This window comes from Topomyia yanbarensis, chromosome 3 (genome assembly GCF_030247195.1).
Source record: "Topomyia yanbarensis strain Yona2022 chromosome 3, ASM3024719v1, whole genome shotgun sequence".
Classification (NCBI taxonomy): Eukaryota; Metazoa; Arthropoda; class Insecta; order Diptera; family Culicidae; genus Topomyia; species Topomyia yanbarensis.
In genome coordinates this window covers 426,548,266-426,571,427 of record NC_080672.1, presented here as the reverse complement: position 1 = coordinate 426,571,427, position 23,162 = coordinate 426,548,266, and the positions used below count along the sequence as shown (strand labels likewise).

General features: G+C 37.9%; 1 protein-coding gene across 4 annotated transcripts in view; it reads right to left on the bottom strand.

Annotated features, from left to right (window-relative positions):
* LOC131688603 (protein ECT2) overlaps positions 1 to 18,300 on the bottom strand; it is a 126,393-nt gene extending 108,093 nt beyond the window's left edge. For 2 of the 4 annotated variants that reach the window (XM_058972960.1, XM_058972961.1), the window contains exon 1: positions 17,506 to 18,299. In XM_058972960.1, the coding sequence (XP_058828943.1) occupies positions 17,506 to 17,731 (226 nt within the window). In that variant the 5' untranslated portion in view covers positions 17,732 to 18,299. Of the gene's footprint in view, positions 1 to 17,505 lie in introns of all 4 variants that reach the window. The other 2 variants (XM_058972962.1, XM_058972963.1) reach the window with 2 other exon arrangements.
* Positions 18,301 to 23,162: the final 4,862 nt, after the last annotated feature.

The following is a 23,162-nucleotide window of genomic DNA, read 5'->3' as shown; positions in this document are numbered from 1 at the left end:
GAATGTGATATTCATTATACTGTTCAGGTATGTGCGGGCGTAGGGACTCGCGATCGCGTGTATCATCGCGAAGAGCTCGAGCATTTGTACGTTAACGTGTTCGATCGCGTGTGCCTTTGTATGTCGCGTGTGCTAACGTGTATGTAACTTCGCGTGTATAAATTCTATTTTATGACCGTGTGCCTTTCGCATATTCGCGTGTGTTCTTGGATAATCGCGCGCGGACCGTGAGTCTAATACTTTATTTTTTGGTGTACTGCTAAAATGTTAAAAGAGTGTGAGATCTTCCATATCACTAGGGTGCCCGGTGATGTCGCCATGGAATGTATTGTCTGGTGGATATGTGCTTTATTTTTTGATTGGTCCTACTGAATGTATGGACCTAAGTTATTAGGACAGAGAGTAATGGTTTCCAGACGTGACCGATTCATGAGCGCGCGAAAACAGACGTTTATAGGTTCGTATTTGAGACAGCGTTTGAAACTTCGAGAGTGCTAAAACGTTCTCCTTATTACCGGGGTGTTATTAAGTTTGCGCGATCGCGAACGTAAGTGTGCGTTGTTAATCGCGAAGGGCTTAAGCGTTCGTACGTTAACGTGTTTGTTACGTGTGCTCGCGTTCATGTGACTTCGCGTGTACGCAACCGTGTGGCATTTCCTATATACGCGTGCGTTCTTGGATGGTCACGCGAACCTTCATTCTGATAGTTAGTTTTTGGTGTACAATTCACATTCTGACAAGGAGTAAGTTACCCCATATCACTAGAGTCCTCGGTCATGTCGCCATGTAACGTGGTATCCAGTGGATATGAGAGCTTTCTTTTTTTAATTGATTCAATTGAAGGCATGGACCTAGTCTGCTGATATCAAGGATAGAAACATCCGGAAGTGACCGATTCATGATCGTGCGAGTGCGGAAGTTTTTAGGTTCACGCTTGAGACCGCGTTTGAAAATTTATAGGAGCTGAGCCATTCACTTTATCACTGGGATGCCATCATGTTTGCTAGATCGCGGGTGTAGATGCCAGCAAGCATGGGAAAAATCGCATCGTGAACCGATCGTTCGCGCTTCGCAAGCAAGCTTTCTTCAGTTGTGATGCATTTTGTTAGCTTCGAAAATGATACCTAGCAACCTGTCGTTACGGACACATGCGATTCAAAGCTGTAACAACCAACGAAGAAGCACATCAGTTGTGATTTAATTCTTTCCTTCCCTAACGCGGGTGGCTTCGTTCGCGAAGCTCTTCTCGAGCGGTTCGCGGTTTGCATACGATTTTCATTATACAGTTTTATTTCATTTTCATATTCGCACAATATAATTAATACTTGGAAAACCATATACCATTTTAAAACTAGCTGATAATCAATGGTTTTAAAAATTTGCAACAATGCACTGCTAACAAATAGGCCGGAAGGAACTTCAGTAGATCAAATTGCTAGTAGTGTATTACAAAACTACCCATAACGCGATCTGTCAGCAAAAAATCCAGTGCAAAAATAGGTACTATGTTTTAAACATGCATGAAGAAACCTTTGTGAGCTTCGCGAAGCTACGTGACAAACATTCACGAGCGAAGAATTGACGCTGCTCTTAAATTTTTTAAGCTTCACTTCTGATTCGCAGTTTGCCCATCTAGTGACCTGCTCTGAAGTTATTAGACTTCTCCCTTCGTGCGTTGATTATGGTTAATTATTGAGCACAAAATTTTGACTACTTTGTGATCCACAGTTAGCAACAGTCGCGCGAGTGAACGAATTTTCCCATGCCTGGATGCCAGGGATGATCGCGAAGGGCTCAAGCATTTGTATATTAACGTGTTTGTCACGTGTAAGTGACTTCGCGTGTATAACTTTGATTTTATAATGATGTAGTGTGTATTTTTGTTTGATCGCGCGCGGACCGTGAATCTGAAGCTTAATTTTTAGTATATGGTACAGATGGTAGTCCGTTTCCCCATATCACTTGAGTTCCAGGTCATGTCACCATGCAACGTGTTGTTTAGTGAATATGAGCGTCACTTTTTTGATTGGTTCAATTGAAGGCATTAGTCCAGACTGGTAAAACTTTCGGACGTGACCGTTTCATGATCGCGCGAGTGGTGGGTTAATGTTTGAGACCGCGTTTGGAAGTTTAAAGATGCCACGTTTACTTAACTACCGGGGTGTTTTCATGTAGGCGAAATCGCGGGCGTAAGTATATGTGGATTATTGCAATTGCATGGTCGCGTTGCCAGGTTTGTGTTATCGCGAAGGCCACGAGCGTTTGTACCTATATGAGTATAGATAGCGTATAATAAAGATATACTAATAAATGGAATCATAACATGCTGAATAAAGAAAAAAGATGCAAAGAGCTTGACTAGAAGTGTAAAAATTGAACAATACTATTTTGGTATACATAAATAATGGAAAAGAAAACTAATAGATGTACAAAAGAAACAGACTAATGGAGTAGAATAGAAAAACATATGTAACATGCAGTCAAACTCGTCTAAATGCAGCAAATGTTTATTTATCATTAACGACAATCTTGCTATGCTGACTTTCATCATGCTATGCTGGCCGGGAATGGATGACTCGCGTGCGGCGGTAAATTTATTTTACCCTAATTTATCCAACCCGAGTTTTCCGAATGAATAGAACCAAATGCTCAGAATGATTAGCCACTATTCTATCATATACGTCAGTTCTGCATCCATTCCCTGACCCAACTGTCACAAATGCTCAGACGAATACATAGACATACGACTGGCACATAACAGTTGTACACTAGTACGAAAAACTACGATTATCACAAAGCTACAACTACTTTCTACTTATTCTACTTTATTAAATTAATTTAATTATTAAATTAATTTAATTGGTATATGCACGATGACGAAGTCGACGGATAAATGAACACACAATGACTCCTTCTGTGAGCCCCATCCACGAATACCACCAATAGAACAACATTTGCAAACACGGCACACAGCAAAAGTCTATCTACGTCGATCCGCCAGTCGGCCACGACACCGCGCATAGACCAGTGGTTTAGCGTTGGTATCCGCAGGTGCAGAGTATGAAGCAACATATAACATAAAAAAGGCGCATAAGCCCTCTCGGTCTCCTCGATGCACCACTATCGAGGCGTAATGCAATACCCATCTTAAAGCAATTGATGCTTGATGATGTTTGCAATACCGTCAAACCCCTAAAGCTTGGAGAGGGAAATAAACAGGCATAAATTTATAGAAATATATTGATAATTGGCGGAGTTCTGGCTTTTTCCCCGAAACCTTTTTTTATTTAAGAGGTTTACGGTGATCGCGATTGAAGACCAATAGATCAAATAAAATACCAAAGCTCAAAAAAATCCGTTAGCGTATGAGTATTCCTCGCACCTTAACGATTAGTTGAATAAAAATAATTATTTCTTGCAGTCGGAAACGTTTTTCTTAAAAAATCGCTGTTTTAAGCTCTAAAAATTGTATTAAAAAATTTATAATCCACGAAACAAAAATTTATGCAATCAAAAGGAATCGTTTAAGTACGAGAAAAATTAATTACGATCGATTGAGAAAAAAAATTGAAGAAAATCCCATTTCACTATAGTTCCTGGACACGTCGCCATGGAACATGTTGTCTAGTGAATGTGAGCGTTATTTCTATTATTACTGCAAGCGTGAGTTTGGGCTGCTATGATCGAGGGTTGACTTTCGAACGTGACCGATTGATGATTGCGCGAGTGGTGGGTTGATGCTTGAGACCGTGTTTGTAAATTTATATGTGCTAAAACGTTCATTTAATTCCCGGGGTGTTTTAATGTTAGCGAGATCGCGTTTGTGATCAAGCTTGTGTCATCGCGAAGGCCACGTTTGTACGTTTGGAATGAGAGACAGTGAGTGTATATGAGAGAATAATAAGTAATTTATTGTGTTAGTGAGTGTTAGCATGGACCTAATTTAAAATAGAGCAATGCAAGAAAAAATAACATGCCGAATAAAGAAAAACCTGTTTTAATCCACCTAGCGGTGCAATTGTGCCTTTCTCATTTCGCTATGGCACGGAGGCTTTTTATGTTCAACATAATTGTGGAAATGTCCATTACATTCTTAGTACACTTTGCACTTATACACAATGGCATGCCAGCCACGAACTTGATGAGCTACGTGTCGACGGTGAAACACTTGAAACAAAAAAATATCATACTCCATTAGCCTAAAGAGCATTAGATCATCTGTTATGTTATCTGCTTGCTAACTCATTTTGTCATGCGGGGGTGGGTATGTGAGGAGGGCGAAAGTCCCATGAACGAACGACTCCCCAGCTTAAATTGGTATGCTTTGTGATATAGTGGTGGTTTAAAGATGATGGGGTTGAAAAAGAGGGGTATGAGGGGTGATTTAAGGAGATTTTTAAAGGAGGAGAGTAAACAGTAGAGGGGGGGGGGGGGGGAGTAAGCCCTCTCCGTAAACCATCAACTACGCCCCTGTTAAAATCCAGAAACCTTATGAGAGTCGAAAAAAAAATTGGCCGGGATTAGGTTGACGTTTTTCAGAGTGATTGCATAACCTTTCTATATGAGAAAGGCAAAAATGTGCCAAAATCCAAAAAAGTGAATTGTCGTCAAATTTATTATCGAGTTTGCATCAAATCTCGACGTTTCATGCACCTTGAACACATTTAGCATCAAAAATAAAAATTCTATTTTCAATTTTTCCTATAGTTTATATGAGAAATTTCTGTGTGGCCGCACTCTGAAACCCGTAATTCCGGAACCAGAATTCCGATCGATCCAATAGCAGCCGATGGGAAGGTTGCACCTTTCATTTGAGACTAAGTTTGGACAAATCGATCCAGCCATCTCTGAGAAAAATGAGTGACATTATTTGACACATACGCACATACATACACACACACATACACACACACATACATACACACATACACACACACATACAGACTTTTTCCGATCTCGACGAACTGAGTCGAATGGGATATGACACTCGGCCCTCCGGGCCGGGATTAGGTTGACGTTTTTCAGAGTGATTGCATAACCTTTCTATATGAGAAAGGCAAAAATGTGCAAAATCCAAAAAAGTGAATCTTCGTCAATTTTTTTTTCGTGTTTGCATCAAATCTCGACGTTTTATGCACCTTGAATACATTTAGCATCAAAAATAAAAATTCTATTTTTAATTTTTCCAATAGTTTTTATGAGAAATTTCTGTGTGGCTGCACTCTGAAACCCGTAATTCCGGAACGAGAATTCCGATCGATCCAAAATTCAATAGCAGCCGATGGGAAGGTTGCACCTTTCATTTGAGACTAAGTTTGGGCAAATCGGTCCAGCCATCTCTGAGAAAAATGAGTGACATTATTTGACACATACGCACATACATACACACACACACATACACACACACATACATACACACATACACACATACACATACAGACTTTTTCCGATCTCGACGAACTGAGTCGAATGGGATATGACACTCGGCCCTCCGGGCCGGGATTAGGTTGACGTTTTTCAGAGTGATTGCATAACCTTTCTATATGAGAAAGGCAAAAAGGAAAGAAATTAGGTAGAAGCGAAATTGATCGATATTATTCTTGATACACATGAGTGGTGGTAAAGAAAACTACTAGCAGTACAAAAAACAGACTAATGAAGTAGAAGAAGATAACACATGTAACATGTAATCAAACTACTAGAAAGCGTCCAAATGCCATCAAATGATAATTATTTACCATTAACGACAATCGCATTCCATCCGAAGTTTTTCGTGCTATGCTAACCGAGAATGATTCACGTGCGTCAGTAAATTAATCATAGGTACCTTAATTTATCCAATCCGATCTTCCCAAATAAATCGAATCGAATGAACAAATGGAACCTGTGAAAAGTTACCAACGAATCCCAATAAGGGTCACCCACTATTCTATCATATACGCCAGTTCTGCATCCATTGCCTGACTCAGCTGTCACAAATATACAGACGTACACATACACAGATAGACATACGACTAGCACATAACAATTGTACACTAGTACTAAAACTACAATTATTACAACACAATTCAACTAATAGGGTTCAACTGTTAGATTTTTAAAGCTCCTGCGCACGTTGACGAAGCTGACCAATTAATCGACACACAATGACTCCCCCTGCGAACCGTGCTCACAAGCACTGCCATAAATTGTTGAACAATGTCTGCAAACACAGCTCACAGAAAGTCAATCTACGCTGACCCGCCAATCGGCCACGCCAGTGTGTACACTAGAGTGGCTCGCGGTTGTATGGGAAAACTTCAAAATGATAAACTAGCAAGCACAGCACTTTTTGAGTTCCTTTTGTGGTCCCAAATGCCTGTGCAAAATTTGGTTGCTTCCCGGGTTTGCGCATTGCGTTCAAAGTTTGTATGGGGGTTTATATGGGGAAATTAATTATTTTGCATTTACGTTAATAAAGATCGCTATTTCACTCAATATGAAAAACCAGCTTTATAAAACTGTAGTTCAAACCTTGGATAGCTACTTTGTCGAAGACTGTAACTAGCTACGAGTTTTCAAAAAATAGTTATAACGATTTTAAAACTTATGGTAAAATACAAATGCAGAAATTGATTACTTTTTCCAACACTGCCGTTGCACCACCGACATCGACATTAAAAACTTAAATAAATGAGAATATATTCCTCGCAGAGACTTGGTACCTTTGAATGAAATGTTCAGAATGAATTGCTGAATATCATAGACGTAGTCAGAAAATGAAAAGAAGAAGGGGTGCATGTGTACCCCCCAGTCCCTGTTTAGATTGTTTTGTATAAGACAAAGAATCATTACGTCCTTGTAAATGTCAACGACTGAACTTTCTTAATATTTTGATAGTCTCAAATATGAATCATACTACAATCTTTGTTGTGGGAAATAACATTTACAATATTTAGATTTACACCTACAAATTTAGATGTTGTTTTTACTTGGGGTAAAAACTAACTCAGGTCTGGAAATCACGTTGGGTTCTAATCTGAAGTATATTTCTAGTTCTAAGGATATGCATCTTTTAAAATTCTGACTCTGAACGGCTAAGAAATAGGGTTTTGAAATATGTAACATTTATAAACCGCTGTACCATTTTAAATGAGATAACAGTAGAGCCCTTAAATAGTAGCACTCAAACACGTAAGATTAATTTTTAATTCGGCGGTTTGAACCTGCGTTGAAGATGTGCTCTTTATGTTATACTAAACTATCTAAACAGGGAACTGGGGAGTACACAAACCACACCCCCTCTTCTTTTAATTTTCTGACTACGTCTATGTTATTCAACAATTCATTCTGAACATTTCATTCAAAGATATCAAGTCTCTGCGATGACTATATACTCATTTATTTAAGTTTAAAGCATCGGTGTCGGTGGTGTACTGACAGTGTTGGAAGAAATAATGAATTTCTGCATTGGGATTGAACCATAAGTTTTAAAATCGTTATAACTATTTTTTGAAAACTCGTAGCTTGTTACTTTGAACGCAATGCGCAAACCCGGGAAGCAACCAAATTTTGCACAGGCATTTGGGACCACAAAAGGAACTCAAAAAGCGCTGTGCTGAAAAATGTGATTTTCGAGCCACTCTAGTGTACACGCTGTTCGCTGGCCGTTAGTGTGGGCTGGTGCAGAGTATGAAAAAACACAAAACATAAAAAAGGCCCATAAGCCCTCTCGGTCTACTCGATGCACCAGTATCGAGGCGTAATGAAATAAACATCTTAAAGCAGTTGTCTGTCAGAGGTTCTTTAAAACTGATGCACAAATATGCTTGATTGTGTTCGCAATACCGTCAAACCCGTCAACATAGGGGAGAGATAAATTTGTGCTTCGAAAATTACATAATTACTACACATACTAAATAGTGCTAATACTATAATGGAATGTACTTCTATATGTATCGCTTACTGACATTTAGTCTAGGGCTGACGGCAGTGTTAAAAACATACAATATAAAAAGAAGGCCCAATAAGCTCGCTCGATTTCTTTAATACATCTCTGACGATGCATATTGTAAACAATTTCTTAAAGCAACTTTCTGCACGTAACAATTGTGTATAACAGAATATGAGTGACTATTTTCCTAGCAGTAAAAATGGAAATTCTCGACAAAACTAATGATTGTTGATAGTCGATGCAATAAATTTATTCAAACTGATACTGTTATACTGCTTGATGATTATATCAATAACGTCTATCCAATCAGCGGGAGGAATCAGCTTACGGAAGGGAATTTGATGAATCATCTTTCCGTATATACAAAAATCCTTAGTCGCATTCTCCATGAACGAATAAGCAAAAATTTGTTCCATGCGTTTGATGACTCACTGGCAGTGAAAAGGAAACGAAGAATATAACCTAACCTGTACCAACTGTCTGCACGTTTATGCTAATTTTACCTTAATCGTGCTTATTTTCGACTAGCTTTCATAGTATGTGTCGAATTTGCAAAGAATTCACTTAAGGTAATGAGCCTATTTTCGCCAATTGAAGCTGTTGATTAGAGCAGCATCTGCCATCTTTTTTTAACGCAAGGAGTCAAATGGTAGGGCGACAATTGGGTCATTCGAACATTTTACAGTTTTCATAACATTTGTGATATTATATTTGTTCTTTACAACGAAACAAAGCTGTAATGCCAATTTATACGCATCCCATCGATTACAGGCGGAATAATTAACGAAAGAGTGAGGCACCCTGCCTAATATGGTGAAAATAGGCACCTTACCCTGTGTATGCTGAAGCAGCCAGCAAGTGAGAATGTGTCCGTAATCGTTTTGGAAGGTCATGTTGACGATGACACTCAGCTTTTGAATTCAAACGTTAACGTTCAACTTATATCATTCGTTTCGCCTTACAAAATAAAGATTATGATTAACACATAACGCATGACAACTAATAATATAAAGGTATCCCCCTTTACGCTTCTGGTAACTTTGAGCTAGTCCGAATTACGAGTTTCATAGATAGGAAATTGTGTGGGAATCTGTTTCTTTTTCTATATAAATTGGCCAGAAATTTCAATAGGCTTCCAAGATATTATAGATGCTAAAAAAATAATTAAGAAATTATAGATGCTAAAAAAAATAGTTAAGAAATTTGGAGATCTCAACGTTCAAGACGCCTCGTCTGAAATGTTTTGTTAAAGATGATTTAAAATTTTCTGCTTAAAACTAAGCAATAAGTAGAAAAATCAACAAACCGTGAATGATTTTAATAATATAAAATTACAAACCGACGAAACAAAACGAATCTGTTTACGGCACTTTTAGCTTGTTATCACCAGTCACCGGTTCACAAACCATAGATGCGCTTAACAAGAGAATGCGCGTCAATTATCCGCCGTACAGCTTGACGAACGGCATCCCGACCAATTGGATACCTCCAAAAGCATATGTATGTACTTGTGATGTGTTTCGCTAAAAATAGCGACCCCCAAACCCGTTGCCGTGCCGTGCCGCGCCGTACCGGGACACGGTATGGTACCAACCGCTTTTGAACTATGCACACCCGAAGAGAGACTGACACATCCGTCCTCAAACTTGACCATTGGACGTAATCCTCTTATTGCTGGGGCTAAAACCATTCTCATGTGGTTGCCCGTGTCATCCGAATGTGTTGTCAATTTTCCTCGACCGTAGCACGGAAATGTCGGAGATTAACAGGTTTAAATTTCCAGGTACATTTAGTCGCTCACGGCTTAGTAGCAGTAATTTGATTGCCACAGGAGGTGAAAGCGAACAGCGTAGAATGTGTGCGATCGGCTAGAAATCATACGAAACTGCAATTAAGACTAACTTACTCAGAAGAAATAGAGTTGGATAGAGGAAATTTTTTATAAAAAAGAATCAAACTTCGTAATTGCGAACGATAACGCAATTAATCAATTAAAGCAGCAATGAACAAGTGTCCGTGCAAAGCACTGGCCATGATGGAAGAGATGAAAACTGGAAAGTTTCCTCGCCGATTCCGGAAGTAAGCCACCCCTGTTCAACCATCCTCAAGTGTGATCCCAATGTTCCTTGTCGAAAACTATTTTCCGCTAACTTTTGTTTTAATGAGTGCCGTGCTTCATTCGTTTTTCCATCATGAAAGCAAACCAACGTCGCCGGGGTGAGGAAATTTCTGCGTCTACGAGAAAACTTGGTCCTGTCATGTTCCGGATGCGCCCGGTGGATCTTTTCCAAGGTTATGGAATCCCGAAAAATGGTGACAGCAGTTTTCTTATCCAAAGCGAAGTAGGAGGTAGATACACAAAGAGAAATAAAACACCATTCAAAATTAGCAATGACAAAACGTTTGTCAACTATGGGAATGTCTTTGGTACGTTCTTGTATACACATAGCGCAGTTCGATTATACACCAACAAGTTAGCGTCATTTCATCCCATCCGCGTACGGAGAACATTTCTCCAAAGTGATCCCAAGGGGATTCCTTTCATTTGCATTAATTCAAGCGATTGTAAAAAAAAAACTACACGAGTGAAATAAAAATGCATCCGGCGCAGTTGTGAAAAAAATCTACATAGTTTAGTAGGATAGCGGATTAAACAGAGACGTTTCTTTTCCTATCTATAGTAGGTATCTTAGTACGGAGCAATTTTTCGCTGCAAAACTTCTGCGAAAAGAAACTTTTTTCTTTTCAATTTTATGACACCAACGGAACGGAAAATAAATTGAACGGAAGTAAAACATGCAACGTGCGCGACAACAGAACTGATACAATTCCTAGCGAACGCTAACAGAGCTAGGAATCGAGTTAAAGAGGAGGATGAGGGGGAGGAGTAGAAGGCAAACTATTCGTATTGTGTTGGTGTGTTTTTTTTTCTGTTCCCTGTCTTTCGAGGGAACCCGTCAAGTGGAAAGCGTGAGGGAGAATAAATTATCTAGACAAGGCCGGTGTCGTTTGCGTCAGGTGAAGCGATGCTCGGCTTGACCCCGTGAGAAACGCAGTGATGACACTCCCCACTATCAAACGAGGAAGTGAACTAATTCTGTGTTGAGCTAGTGTCAGGTAAGAACACAACTACGACTAGAAGTTTGGAGGAAAGCATAATGCTGTTGAGCAGTAGACAAATTTCCCAGTATATGTAGAAGATTGAACCGCTGGCAACGGGTTTCGTAAAAGAAAGAGATGATAATTTGCTCATATTTCATACAATTTATTAAAAATATTTAAAATTGAGCGACTGAAATAAAAATCAGGAGGGTAGAATCTACTTTGCAAAGTTCCACTACCTTGGATTTGAAGTGGAATGGTAAATCTATCAGATTCTCTAGAAGCTTTTGCTATTTCCGCAATATGCTATTTGAATCGAATTTCTAATGTTCTCCTGGTTTGTCCAATATAAACTTTATCACAATGTGAACATGATATTTTGTATATCCCCGATTTGCTCAGTGTTTCTATCGAATCCTTTGTGGATCCTAGTATTGATTTTAGCTAGTAATTTTTACTACTGAAAACTAGATCTACACCAAACTTTTTTTAATTTTTTCTAAGCGGATAAGCCGTATTCTTGTTAAAATCTACTGCTATCCTTTTTAAATTTTCAGTTGTTGGAGTTAAGGTTGTGAGGTATTCTAGATTTTTTATTAATTATCGATTGGATGGTTTGCTCTGGATACCCGTTGAGCTTACCTGTTTCGAAAATGAATTCAGTTTCTTTAGTTTTTGCTTCTTCCCCTAATGGTAAAGTAAGCATTCTATGGACCATGTGATGAAAAGCGGCCCTTTTATGCTGATATGAATGGTTTGAAGTATTTGGTATAATTCTCTCAGTATTTGTAGATTTCCTATATATTTCGAAAATCAAGGACCCTCTCTCTTTTTACAAGCACATCCAAGAAGGACAAATTATTTTCCTCTACTTCATGTGTAAAATTGATATTTTTATGGATGTTGTTAATGGTTTCCAACATCCGGGATAAATTTTTAAGTTTGATAATACAGAAGATATCGTCAATGTATCGCCACCAGCGTTCTGGTAGCTCACCTTTTTCTTTTAAACATTCTTCTAAGTTTGCCATAAAAAGTTCACAAAGAAATGGAGAGAGTGGGATACCCATTGGAGCATCCTTGGTTTGTTTATAGAAGACACCCCGGAATGTGAAATAATTTTCTTCCATACAAAGGCGAGTAAGTTGGATATAAGATCTTACTTTGCTTTTCCATAGACTGTTACTATTTTGTTGTAATAACCAATCCTCTAGCAGGTTAATTGAATGTTTTACAGGGACACTTGGAAATAGCGCGGTTACGTCAAAGGAAACCATAATCTCATCATCTTTGATTTCACCTGAGTTTTGAAGTTTGAGAGTGAATTCTTGTGTATTGGTGATTATTTATTCACAATTTTTAAATATGGTTCAAGTAAAAAATCGGCAAAAAAATTATAATTCAAATGTTCTTTATGCAATCAATTAATCGTCACAGTTCATTCCAATTAGGTATAATAAGTAAATCATTTTATTACCTTTAAGAAATTATAATGAGTGCTGATTTCATTCTAGCCTCTTGTAGCCGCAGGCTACATTCTGAACTTCACACAGGTTTACGAATTATTCAAGCTTGAAAATATTTTTTTAGAATTGTCCTACTGGAGCTGTAGGGATAGGGCCTCGGAAGAGCTCCCGACAGAATCACTCACTACAATTGCAGACGAGACGAAAGTATCACCCACTAAAAGGCACTTCTTAAGGCCAATTGCAGCGGGTCGTGATTCATTGACATGATATTCATTGTACGGTTCAGATGTGTGCGGGCGTAGGGACTTCACGATCGCGTGTATCATCGCGAAGGGCTCGAACGTTTGTACGTTAACGTGTTTCATCACGTGGGCGCGTGTGCTCTCGTGTAAGGGAACCCTGGGCTATTACGGCAGTGGAGGTAATTCAGACACTCTTGATTTATCAGAAAATCGTAAGTCTTTCTGACTTGTACATATTCGTGGAAGCGCCATTTTGAAACTTTAATTTTTGTCAGATGAATCTCATCCTGCATTTTTTTTAGAAAGTAGATACAACGTGTATCATTTTTTCACCACCCTCAAAACAAATATCATTATAATTGTAAAAAGATGATTAAAGTAATTCATAAAAGTGAAAAAAATAACAAGTAAGTATTTTGGAAAGCTTAAGGCTGTTATTTTATGGAATGATTTTTGTTTGGGTGAAAACACAGATATTTTCAAGACGGTCACCACATTTGTGCGAAATGAGCCACCGTTCAGCCGCTTGCGACTGCGCACACGATTGCACATACCACAGAAAAGAAAATACATCATGTTCTAATCGACAGTTGTGACTACCCAGATTAATTTTTAACACAATTTTTTTAGCTTCGTAAGAAGTTTCTCCATTAAATATTTAATAGGTCAGCTAGTCTAGCGCTGCCATTGAGTGGCTCAAATCAATTTTTATGGCTCCACAATGTATCTAACTAAATTCTCGACAAACATATGATTACGGCCTAAAAGCCAACTGTCAAAATCCATTTTTAGTGGAAATTCCGGACAAACCGTTACTAGCTAAACACAGTTCACAACAGTTTATGAAAGAGAAAACTTTTCTCTTTCGTTTACTACCAACATCTGTAATTGGCATGTAAGGGTTTGTCCGAATTTTCCATTCAAAGTGGATTATGACAGTTGGCTTTTAGGCCGTAATCATATGTTTGTCGAGAATTAAACTATTAGGACCTTTGACCAATCAATTCTTTCAATCTAATAATTAAGCCCTTTGACCGATCAGTTCTTTCAAACTAAAAATTAGAACCTTTCACTGACAAATGCTTTCACCTTTCAAATCTACTTTAAATGACGATTTGAATCCGAATAGCTCCGGGTTCCCCTACGTAATTTCGCGTTTATAAATTCGGTTTTATAACCGTGTGTCCATTCAAATATTTGCGTGTGTGCTTGGATAATCGCGCGCGCGGATACTTAATTTTCGCTGAACGGTTCAGATACTTGAAGAGAGTGAGTTCTTTCATAACACAAGACCCGGTCATGTCACCATTGAGCGTGTTGCCCAGTGAAAATGAGCGTCATTTTACCGAAGACATGAGTCTGTGTGGGGACTTCGGACTAGGGTTCGCAGTACCGACCCTTTTTGGCGAGAACCGGTACTACGGTACTGAAGCCCTCAGTACCGGTAGTACCGGTAAAGTACCGGTACTCGAATATTTTTTTTTAAATTCTAAAAAAGCTCCAAAATGAAATTGAATGCTCAAACTGATGATGAAACATGTTTATTGTTTTTAATTGATTCGGAATGGCATTACTCATTTCAGCAGAAAATATTTTTCGTATGCGGAACCTTCTTTTATTTCGAAATCTAGGCCACTATGAAATCAATAACTGCTAAGCGGTGCAACTTTTGTCGACTTCAACAGATGGTAAATGTAAGAAACACTATTAATAACAGTAAATCAAAGCGAGAATGGCAGTAAATCCGAGCAGGTTTCCTCTCTTGATTTTCTGTAAATTGCTTTCGACCTGTATACCAAGGCTCTTTGCTTTCCTGTAAACTTTGGAGTTTTGCTGAATTTTCCTATCACCAATAATTACAAATCGCCCCATTTGGAGTAGCTCACCAAGTCTAAAATTGTTAGCTGCTAAATCGCTGTTCGTTCTTTTATAAATAAAGGTTTACGAGCAAATTAAAGACATGACTTAGACCATAGTCTTATTACGTGCCACCCAGTGAAAATTGGAAACCAATCAGAATGTCGCTAATAAAAAAAAATCATAGCAAATTTTTACGTCTCTTACGGTAAATGTTAATATTTTGAAATTTAGTACAAGATCGTTGAAATAATTTCGACAAAATAAAGAAGGAATTTAAACATACCGTTCAGTACAACGTGAGCTATAGTAATGTTTAACTTACAGAAGGTAATTAATATAATTAAAAGTCATCTTGCAGACCGATATTTTGAAACAGGTCCCCCCTAGAGAGTCCACATATTTTTCATAAAAAAAAGTTGTATGGTACCGAAAATACCGGTACTGGCTTTTCTTCAGTACCGGTATTACGGTACCAAAAATGGGTCGGTATTCCCGGGATTTTCAGTACCGGTATTACCGGTACCACAACCCTACTTCGGTCGTACCTAATTTATGATCGCGCGAACACTTGAGACCGCGTTTGTAAATTTATAAGTGCTAAAACGTTCACTTAGTCATCGGGCGTTATCCTGTTTGTGAGATAACGAGTGCAAGTGTGCGTGGATAATCGCGAAGGACTCGAGCATTTGTATGTTAACGCATTTGTCGCGTGTGCGTTAGCGTGTATGTAACTTTGCATGCATAAAATCCGATTTTTTGTCGTGTGTTCATTTGCTTATTCACGTGAATTCTTGAATGATCGCGCGCGGTCCGTGAATATATATCAAGAGTTTTCAGTCTTGTCACCATGGAACGCGTTGTCTAGTGACTATGAACCAAATTTTTTGGTCCAGCTGAAACCATTGACTTAAGCTGCTAGGACTGAGGGTAGAGACTTCGTGACTGATCCATGATCGCACAAACACAGGGACCACATTTGTGAGTCTATTAATGCTAGTCGATTAAGTTTATCATCGAGATGTTATCACGTTTGAGATCGCGGGCGTAGGTATCCGTGGACGATCACGATAGGCTGGAAAAGATCATCTAGTATATTATGATCTTCGGGAGTCCTGGTATGGGACATTCCAAGTTTAAGAGTCCCAAATCAAGACTCATCTTCAAAAACCTCCAGAGAGAACTTGGTTCTAAACCCACTTTGTATAATATTTCCACCATAGCTTAAGTGGGTAGTGAAGGTCGCCATGTTAAGTACTAAATTTGATCACTGTAGCTTAACTAAAGAGAAATCGAATCGAGAAGATACGAGATCATTAAAACCTTTTTTTATTTCGGATAACACCATATCATGCATTTTAAGACATTTTGATGGAAGAAATAATTGCCTTTCCAAACTCAAGTCTCATTTCGACCTAAAAAAGCTAGATCTCATAAGGGCAAGCTGATAAAATATTTTTTTCTTTCGAGATGACACCAGATCATGCATTTCTAATACATTCAACATTCAAAATGCGAACACGATTTTTTAAATTTGCTATCGGGAGTATTGCTTCTTATTAACACTTCAATGATCATTTCCAAAGCTTTTCATTACCAAAATTTAGTCTGACAAATTTTCATTCTGCTTATAAATAACAAATTACAAATCATCATTACATCAAACATGGACATAATATACCCGTCAAAAATACCTTGCCGTGTGTATGTCGAATGATTATAAAATAGGTACATTACCCTACATCCTGATCAAGGGATTAGCATTCAGCGCATTTTGATATGGTTTTACCTGTGGTCAGGTAGCCTGGCCGATTAACACCAGAACCAAATTGTACGGGCTGTTCTGAAAATAGCTGGGCACCTTTCTAATCACACCTCCCTTTTCCTGTTTACGTTTTTCTAAATTCTCCGCCCTTCCCCACCACAACACTTGTACGCCCCAATTTACATATTTTTTGATTTCGACAATGATGTGAATGAACGTGTGAAAAAAATAAAAACGATTATACATTTCAATGAAACAACAGCTATTCGACACTTATGGGAATCGACATATTTTTGTAACTTTTTGTTTGAATTACTTTGGATTTACTACGGGTTTCTTTTTAGATTTGTGATTTATTTATTAGTAGGGTGGGTGCTCCTATAGTTGAGGTGTACCAATAGTTGCAAGTAGTGGGTTATACGCCTAACCAAGGTACCAACCATCAAAAAATATCTTTGTTATTTATTCATCGCTCTAAAAATTATGCTCCCTTGCACCTATAGTTGATATAGTGTACCTATAGTTGCAAGTCCCATAAGAAATCAATGGGATTTGCAACAATAGGACCCGAAATTAGCGATTGCAGCACTATTGGTACATGTGTTCCTATAGTGGTACAAGCGGTTTTGAATACATAAATTGGTTGTTAAACAATCTTTATATTTTTTCTATGAAGTAGAAATTGAAAGCTTTCGTTTAATGTACTAACATTGCTCATCGGTCTATTCATCGAAGCAAAAGTTTTCCTTAAGTGTGCGAATATTGGTACATCCACCCTACTGATTGCAATTATAGACCAAAGGAAATCAACTTTACGGTCTACAAATAAAGTTATTAAAAGAAATATGTATTATGTTGGAATTTACATCAATCTGATCATAAGAAATCGCGTTTAATCAATCAAACGTTTTGCATATGTATTTTGGCACAACGTTAGCCTTTGGTTACCATGTAATGTAGTCTACGATTGAAGGACAAATAAATAAATAAATATTGGTTACCATGTGTTATATAGCTGAATGATAGATTAATCACTTGCCAGGTCTGTGTAATTGGTATATTGTGGTTTAAAATTATATTCAAACTACATCTCGATTACTTAGGGATTCCATTCTGAAAAATGCAACACATATTTACCTTCACATTTGCTTTTATCGTTTACAGAAGGGTCCATTTTCCCAATGCACTGTTTGTTCTCAGTCAGACTCATTGGTACGTGGTCAACAAATGTTATTGTTTTTGTCGGTAGATGAATGGAACCACTTCCTGCCAATCCTTTATTGCAATCACGTTCCTTCAGCTTATCATGCGTACTGCTATACTCGCTATCGGGTGCCCCGTCGAAACGTACTAATTCTTTCATAGTAACCCACTTTCACAGAACACTTAACGTAATTATTAAACTATTAGGCAAAAATATGTCGCTGCATACCATGCACTCGATTTAAAAATAAAGATACATAAAATTCTACCAGTGTAATACCAACACAAGCATAAAACCCAGTTAATTACAACATTTTCAATAAAAAGAAGATCCTGCACATGAAAACAAGGTTAGGGAAGCACTCTTCTTCACCGGCTTCTTCATGTTCTGCCCTTTTCCCGATGTATTCGACGCGCACACACAATCCCAGGCAGGCAGCGAACCTTCCGAGCGATTATCCATAAAACAGGCAACAGCAGGTAACGAACTTTTCAATCTGCGCTGCGTCTGACTGTTCACGATGAAATCATTTTCCCAGGTAGATTTCATGCTTTTCTCATCTGATAACACTCACGCTAATTATCAACACACGCGAAACTAGTAATTCTAACCGCCGAAAGCCGCTAAGCATAGATTTTTTCCCGTAAGTCGTTTGGATTAAACATTTTTGTGATGCGCGATTCTTCGACACCGAACGTTACAAATCGAATGAATGAGCGAAAACGTTCACCAGTCAGAAAAAGAAGCTACTCGAGCGATGCGCCGCTGGTTAGAAAGAGAAGCAAATTTGAAAAGCTGTCAAATTAGGTTTCACTGTGTGCATGCGTTCCGTTCCATCCATTGCGAGAGTGAACGAAAGAAAATATCGAAAGGCGGGCACCTTGCGTGACTGTTCGGCAGAGAGTGCGTTCAATGTGGGACTGTTTGGAATATGCGCAACATTTGGTTATATTTTGGTCAAAATAATTATGTGCAGGTAGATCAAGTCACACAATCAATACACTCGGGCTGAAGTTTCACATTTAAGGCGTATTAATGCTTTCAAATATTATAATCGAAATTATAGTTTTAGTAGTTTCAACAGTGAGCATAATGTGGGTTTTTATGCCCACTGACATCAATTATATATCAAAAGTAGCAGAATACGATTCTGAATCCTATTATTACCCACTACACGCATATATGACAGGGGATTTGGGTACCTGGAGTGTTCCTGGTACCGTAAACCGAGGTGACTTTGATCACTAGATATTTTTGTCGTAGATTGCTTATTTAGCCAGAATAGTCTACCACGTCATTAAAACTTGAAATCACTTTTATTCTAAAGTTAAAAGATCAGTATCCTATATTCGCTGAATGTTGGAAAACAAAAAAAATGAATTTGAGGAAAACAAAAAAAAAATTACACTGCAAAAACCGGTTGAGGTTAGGTATTTCGTGAGGCAAGCAAACCAAACTCCTTTGGTTTGACTTTGCATCTGTGGTTGTAAATGAGCTGCCATAAATCTTAATTGTTTGATTTTTGGGTACAAAACTACAAAAAACGGAAATGTTACTTTATTTTAAGGAAGTTTAAAGTGTCTGTTTTTATACAACAAATAAATGTTGGATTTTAGCAAGAGTAATAAATTCCCCGCGAGTATTTATTTTTCTTTAGAGTTGGATATGCGAAATTGATTTTAAGATCATGCTTATTATAAAAAACATTTTTTTTTGCGAAACTAGTTCGCAAATATTTCAAATTATTTCAAACTAAAATTCGCAATATTTTTTGTATTCCAGCGTTTTAAAATGGACAAAACTCATTTTTGATTAATAAACTACAGAAATAAAACAACTGTAGCAGTTTAAACTGTTTTCAGACGTTTCTATTCTAGTTGAGCTCGAGTTATTTATACGAATTTTGTTCATTTAGAATCAGAAATTAACAGTATATTGAAATATTTTGTACAATACCAATAAACATCTATTTAACAATAAGTATCTTTTCAGAATTAGTTTGAACACACCGCAAAAGCTCATTGGAAGCTGATGAGAACTAATGAAATCGAAACATTTGATTTGGCCTAGCACGCCAATGCAACATGCACTGTGCTATATTGCTCCTTAGTGGAGAACAATTTTGGTAAAAACTATTTTTGCTTCATTAATAAGGAAATTGTGTAAAACCATCTTTGCGCTTGAAAAGCACAAAAAACCTATAACTAAATTAGTTATGGAGGCCAAACCATATGTTTCGATTTCATTAATTCCCATCAGCTTAAAATGAGCTCCTTTTCTTGCCGGGCATCACGCTTGACTAGGAGTTTTTTGGTGCTAGCGCCAATCTGGTGCTAGCTTAATCCTGTCACTAAGTTAGTGTCGGATTCTGATGAGACGAAGCCGAAATTGCCTAACTAATTTAGTTATAGGTTTTGTGCTCTTCACGCACAAAGATAGTTTTAAACAACTTTCTCCTTAATGGGGAGCAATAGTTTTTACGAAAATTGTTTTCCGCTAAGGAGGAATATAGCATAATACAACAACAAGCATTTCATTTTGTTCTCTAGTTCAGAAGTAGGACGTTCTCACATTAATGTGCAACATTATCAAATTTATGTAGCCTCAACTCAACCGTTACGTATCGTTTTATTATGATTGTGACGGATTGAACACGGGCTTTATCATGGTTCACATGGTTGATTTTCTGCTAAGGACAGCTTAGTAAATACCAAGCCAGTGGGCGGGCGTAGTTGGTATATCGATTGCTTTGTACGCAGCTCACTTAGGCTCGATTCCCAACCCCGCACATAGGGTTAGAGATTTTTCTAAAAGAGATTTCTCTAAACCGAAGAGAGACGAATGACCCCATAGTTAAAAGCTCGATGATCCAAAAAAAATGCCAAACCAACCAGAACTCCGCAATAGTGGTATCCTCAGGTGAGTTTGAAAGTAGCATTTTAATTCATGCCCTGCTGCGTTCAAGCCACAATTTAGCTGAATTATTGCTTGTACAGGTCTTGTTCAGCTTATTCTTTCGTATCAAAGGTTTGTTCCGCTTACATTGTATATTGGGTTGCTTCATGACTCATTAATTCCATGCAGCGCAGTTATTCAATTGTTTTCGCTTCAAACTTAACTTTAGTTGCTAACGGAATTTTATTATACTAACTCGAAGTTCACTTGATGCCAAATTTTGCCTTCAACCTGCCTGCACAACACAAATGAATTCTTTGGTGATTGATTTTATATTTCCTCTGAAATGAAAGCAATCTTTGCTGTGTGAAACTTCAATCGGCTGGAAGTGAATGAATGAGACAAACGTTGAAATGGAATGTAAGATGCGATAAATTAATGCGAAAACAGTGATTTAAATACAATCAGAAAGTAGAACATAATGTCTCAAATGGAATGAGACGGCGCCGATGGTTTAGTGGTAAGCGTGACCGCCACTCATTCCATTTGGTCTGGGTTCAACCCCAACCGAGGTCGTTGAGATTTTTCTGAGGTGAAAAAATCTGTGGTCACGTTTTCTTTCGGAAGGGAAGTAAAGTCGTCCATGAGTTGATGGATCCATATCTAGTCCAGATAGTTGAGTCACCTCTCTGGCGTCGGTAAAGATGATGTAAAATCCAACTTCTATACTTACTAACGAATAGCTCCTCCTCGCATGATACTTGTGGAGTGCGCAGTAGTATATACGGCCTCTAGCAAAAGCAAGTATAGGACTAACATTCCTTCGCTTTCCTTCCGCGATCTACGTTCGGGCCTGGCCGGCGCCGGTATTGATCAATAAAACACTCAATCTCAATCTAATGAGGCTATATTATTCGATAATGAAACGAAATTTAAAATATATAAATCCATGAAGATCTCCAAGGAGATCGAAAATCAGCGCAGCAGAAAAGTGTCATTTTCCTAACTATACCGGTAACCCATTAGAGTGGAGGAAGGATAACTCCGTTCGACGAGCATAAGTATTGTCCGACAAGGCAGTTTAACGGTTTAATTATGATCTTCATATATAATCTGTTACAAGATCATAACCTGGGAACCTTTTACAAGCTATGTTGGAAGTTGTTTTAACGTTTCGCGCTAGGCTCTTCAATACATGACAGCCGTCCCCAAGCAACCAGAAGTTCGGATAATACTGCTTAAGCTTGAAAGGAACTTGAAAGCTGCTTAAGCCGTTATTAGAACATGAAACGTATCGCAAGATACTTTAAACGAGAGGCTTATGCATATCACTTATACGAACGGTTGTCATCCCGTTAGAGCAGAAGTTATGATTCTGAGAGCTTATAATAGATTCGAAACTTTGATTTAGCTTAGCAAGCAAACCACTTAAAAGTTGGTTTTGTGTCCTAATGCACAACTGGTTTTTACCAAATTGCTTGGGAAACCTGAACTTGCATTGGCTTTTGAACATTAAAGCGCCCTACCAAACATCGCTGAGCAATTCCAAATCTACTATCCAGTTAGCGAGTTGCGAACTTGAAAATAAGACATACGCCAATAGCACTATACTGCCGCTATAAACATAACTGTCCCATGTGCTATTGGATTCCATATACTCATGGGACAATTATGTGTAAAGCGGCAGTACACGTTAGTATGGATGCAAGCAGCATGTCACGCGGATTGGTCATGCCGCTTTTGTTAAATTCGGCTTGGAGCTGCACCTTGACTTAGGGACTCCTGCTTTCAACCGCCTGTTACGATCTCGATATTATGGTGGCGAATGGCATACTTTAATGTAAAAGTTTAATATTAAATTCCTTTTTTCGTATTCTTAATTTTTATTCATTGATACGCATAGTGAATAATTCGGTGTTACGCTTGGCACTTTGTACAGCTATACTGTGGATGTAAATTGATAGCCACCATACAAATTACTGAAATCTCAACAAACATGTCAAATGGTCCGAAGTGAAAATGAGAGCCTGTCTTTGTTTACTTTCTCTTTCGATTATTACGGCGTCATCATAAAACTTTTCAATATTGTTTCAGGATATATCGAAGAACTCTGATTTCGACTAGTTTATTCTGCTAAGAGTTAAGTAACAAACGTATAAACTGCCGTGTTATTAGCGAAAGAGAAAGTAAACAGAGACTGTCATTTGCAGTTAGAACCATTTGACATATTTGGCTAGAAATATTTAAAGTGAAATCGAAAGAATTATTCTAGAGAAAATTTTCAATAGGACGTAAGTAACATTGAGAGCCTCTCTTTGTTTACTTTCTCTTTCGTTTATTACGACGTCATTACAACACTTTGCACTAATTTTCCAGTACATATCGAAAGCCGACGGTTTTTACTATAATATTATGCAAAGAGTAGAGTAGTAAATGTTGAAATGGCCGAGTAATGAACAGAAGAGAAAGACCCCAAAGAGAATCTCTCATTGTTACTTACGTCCTATTGAAAATTTTCTCTAGTATTAACATTCATTTTTCATTCTTCACTTTTTATTTTCCCAGGATGATACTTAATCTCAGTTTAGAAATAGTTGAATACATATATAGAATTGAGTTGCAGTAAATTTATGTTTATTGGTACTTTTATTTTATGCGCGCAGGTAAATTACTTTATTGTTGAACTCAATGCAGC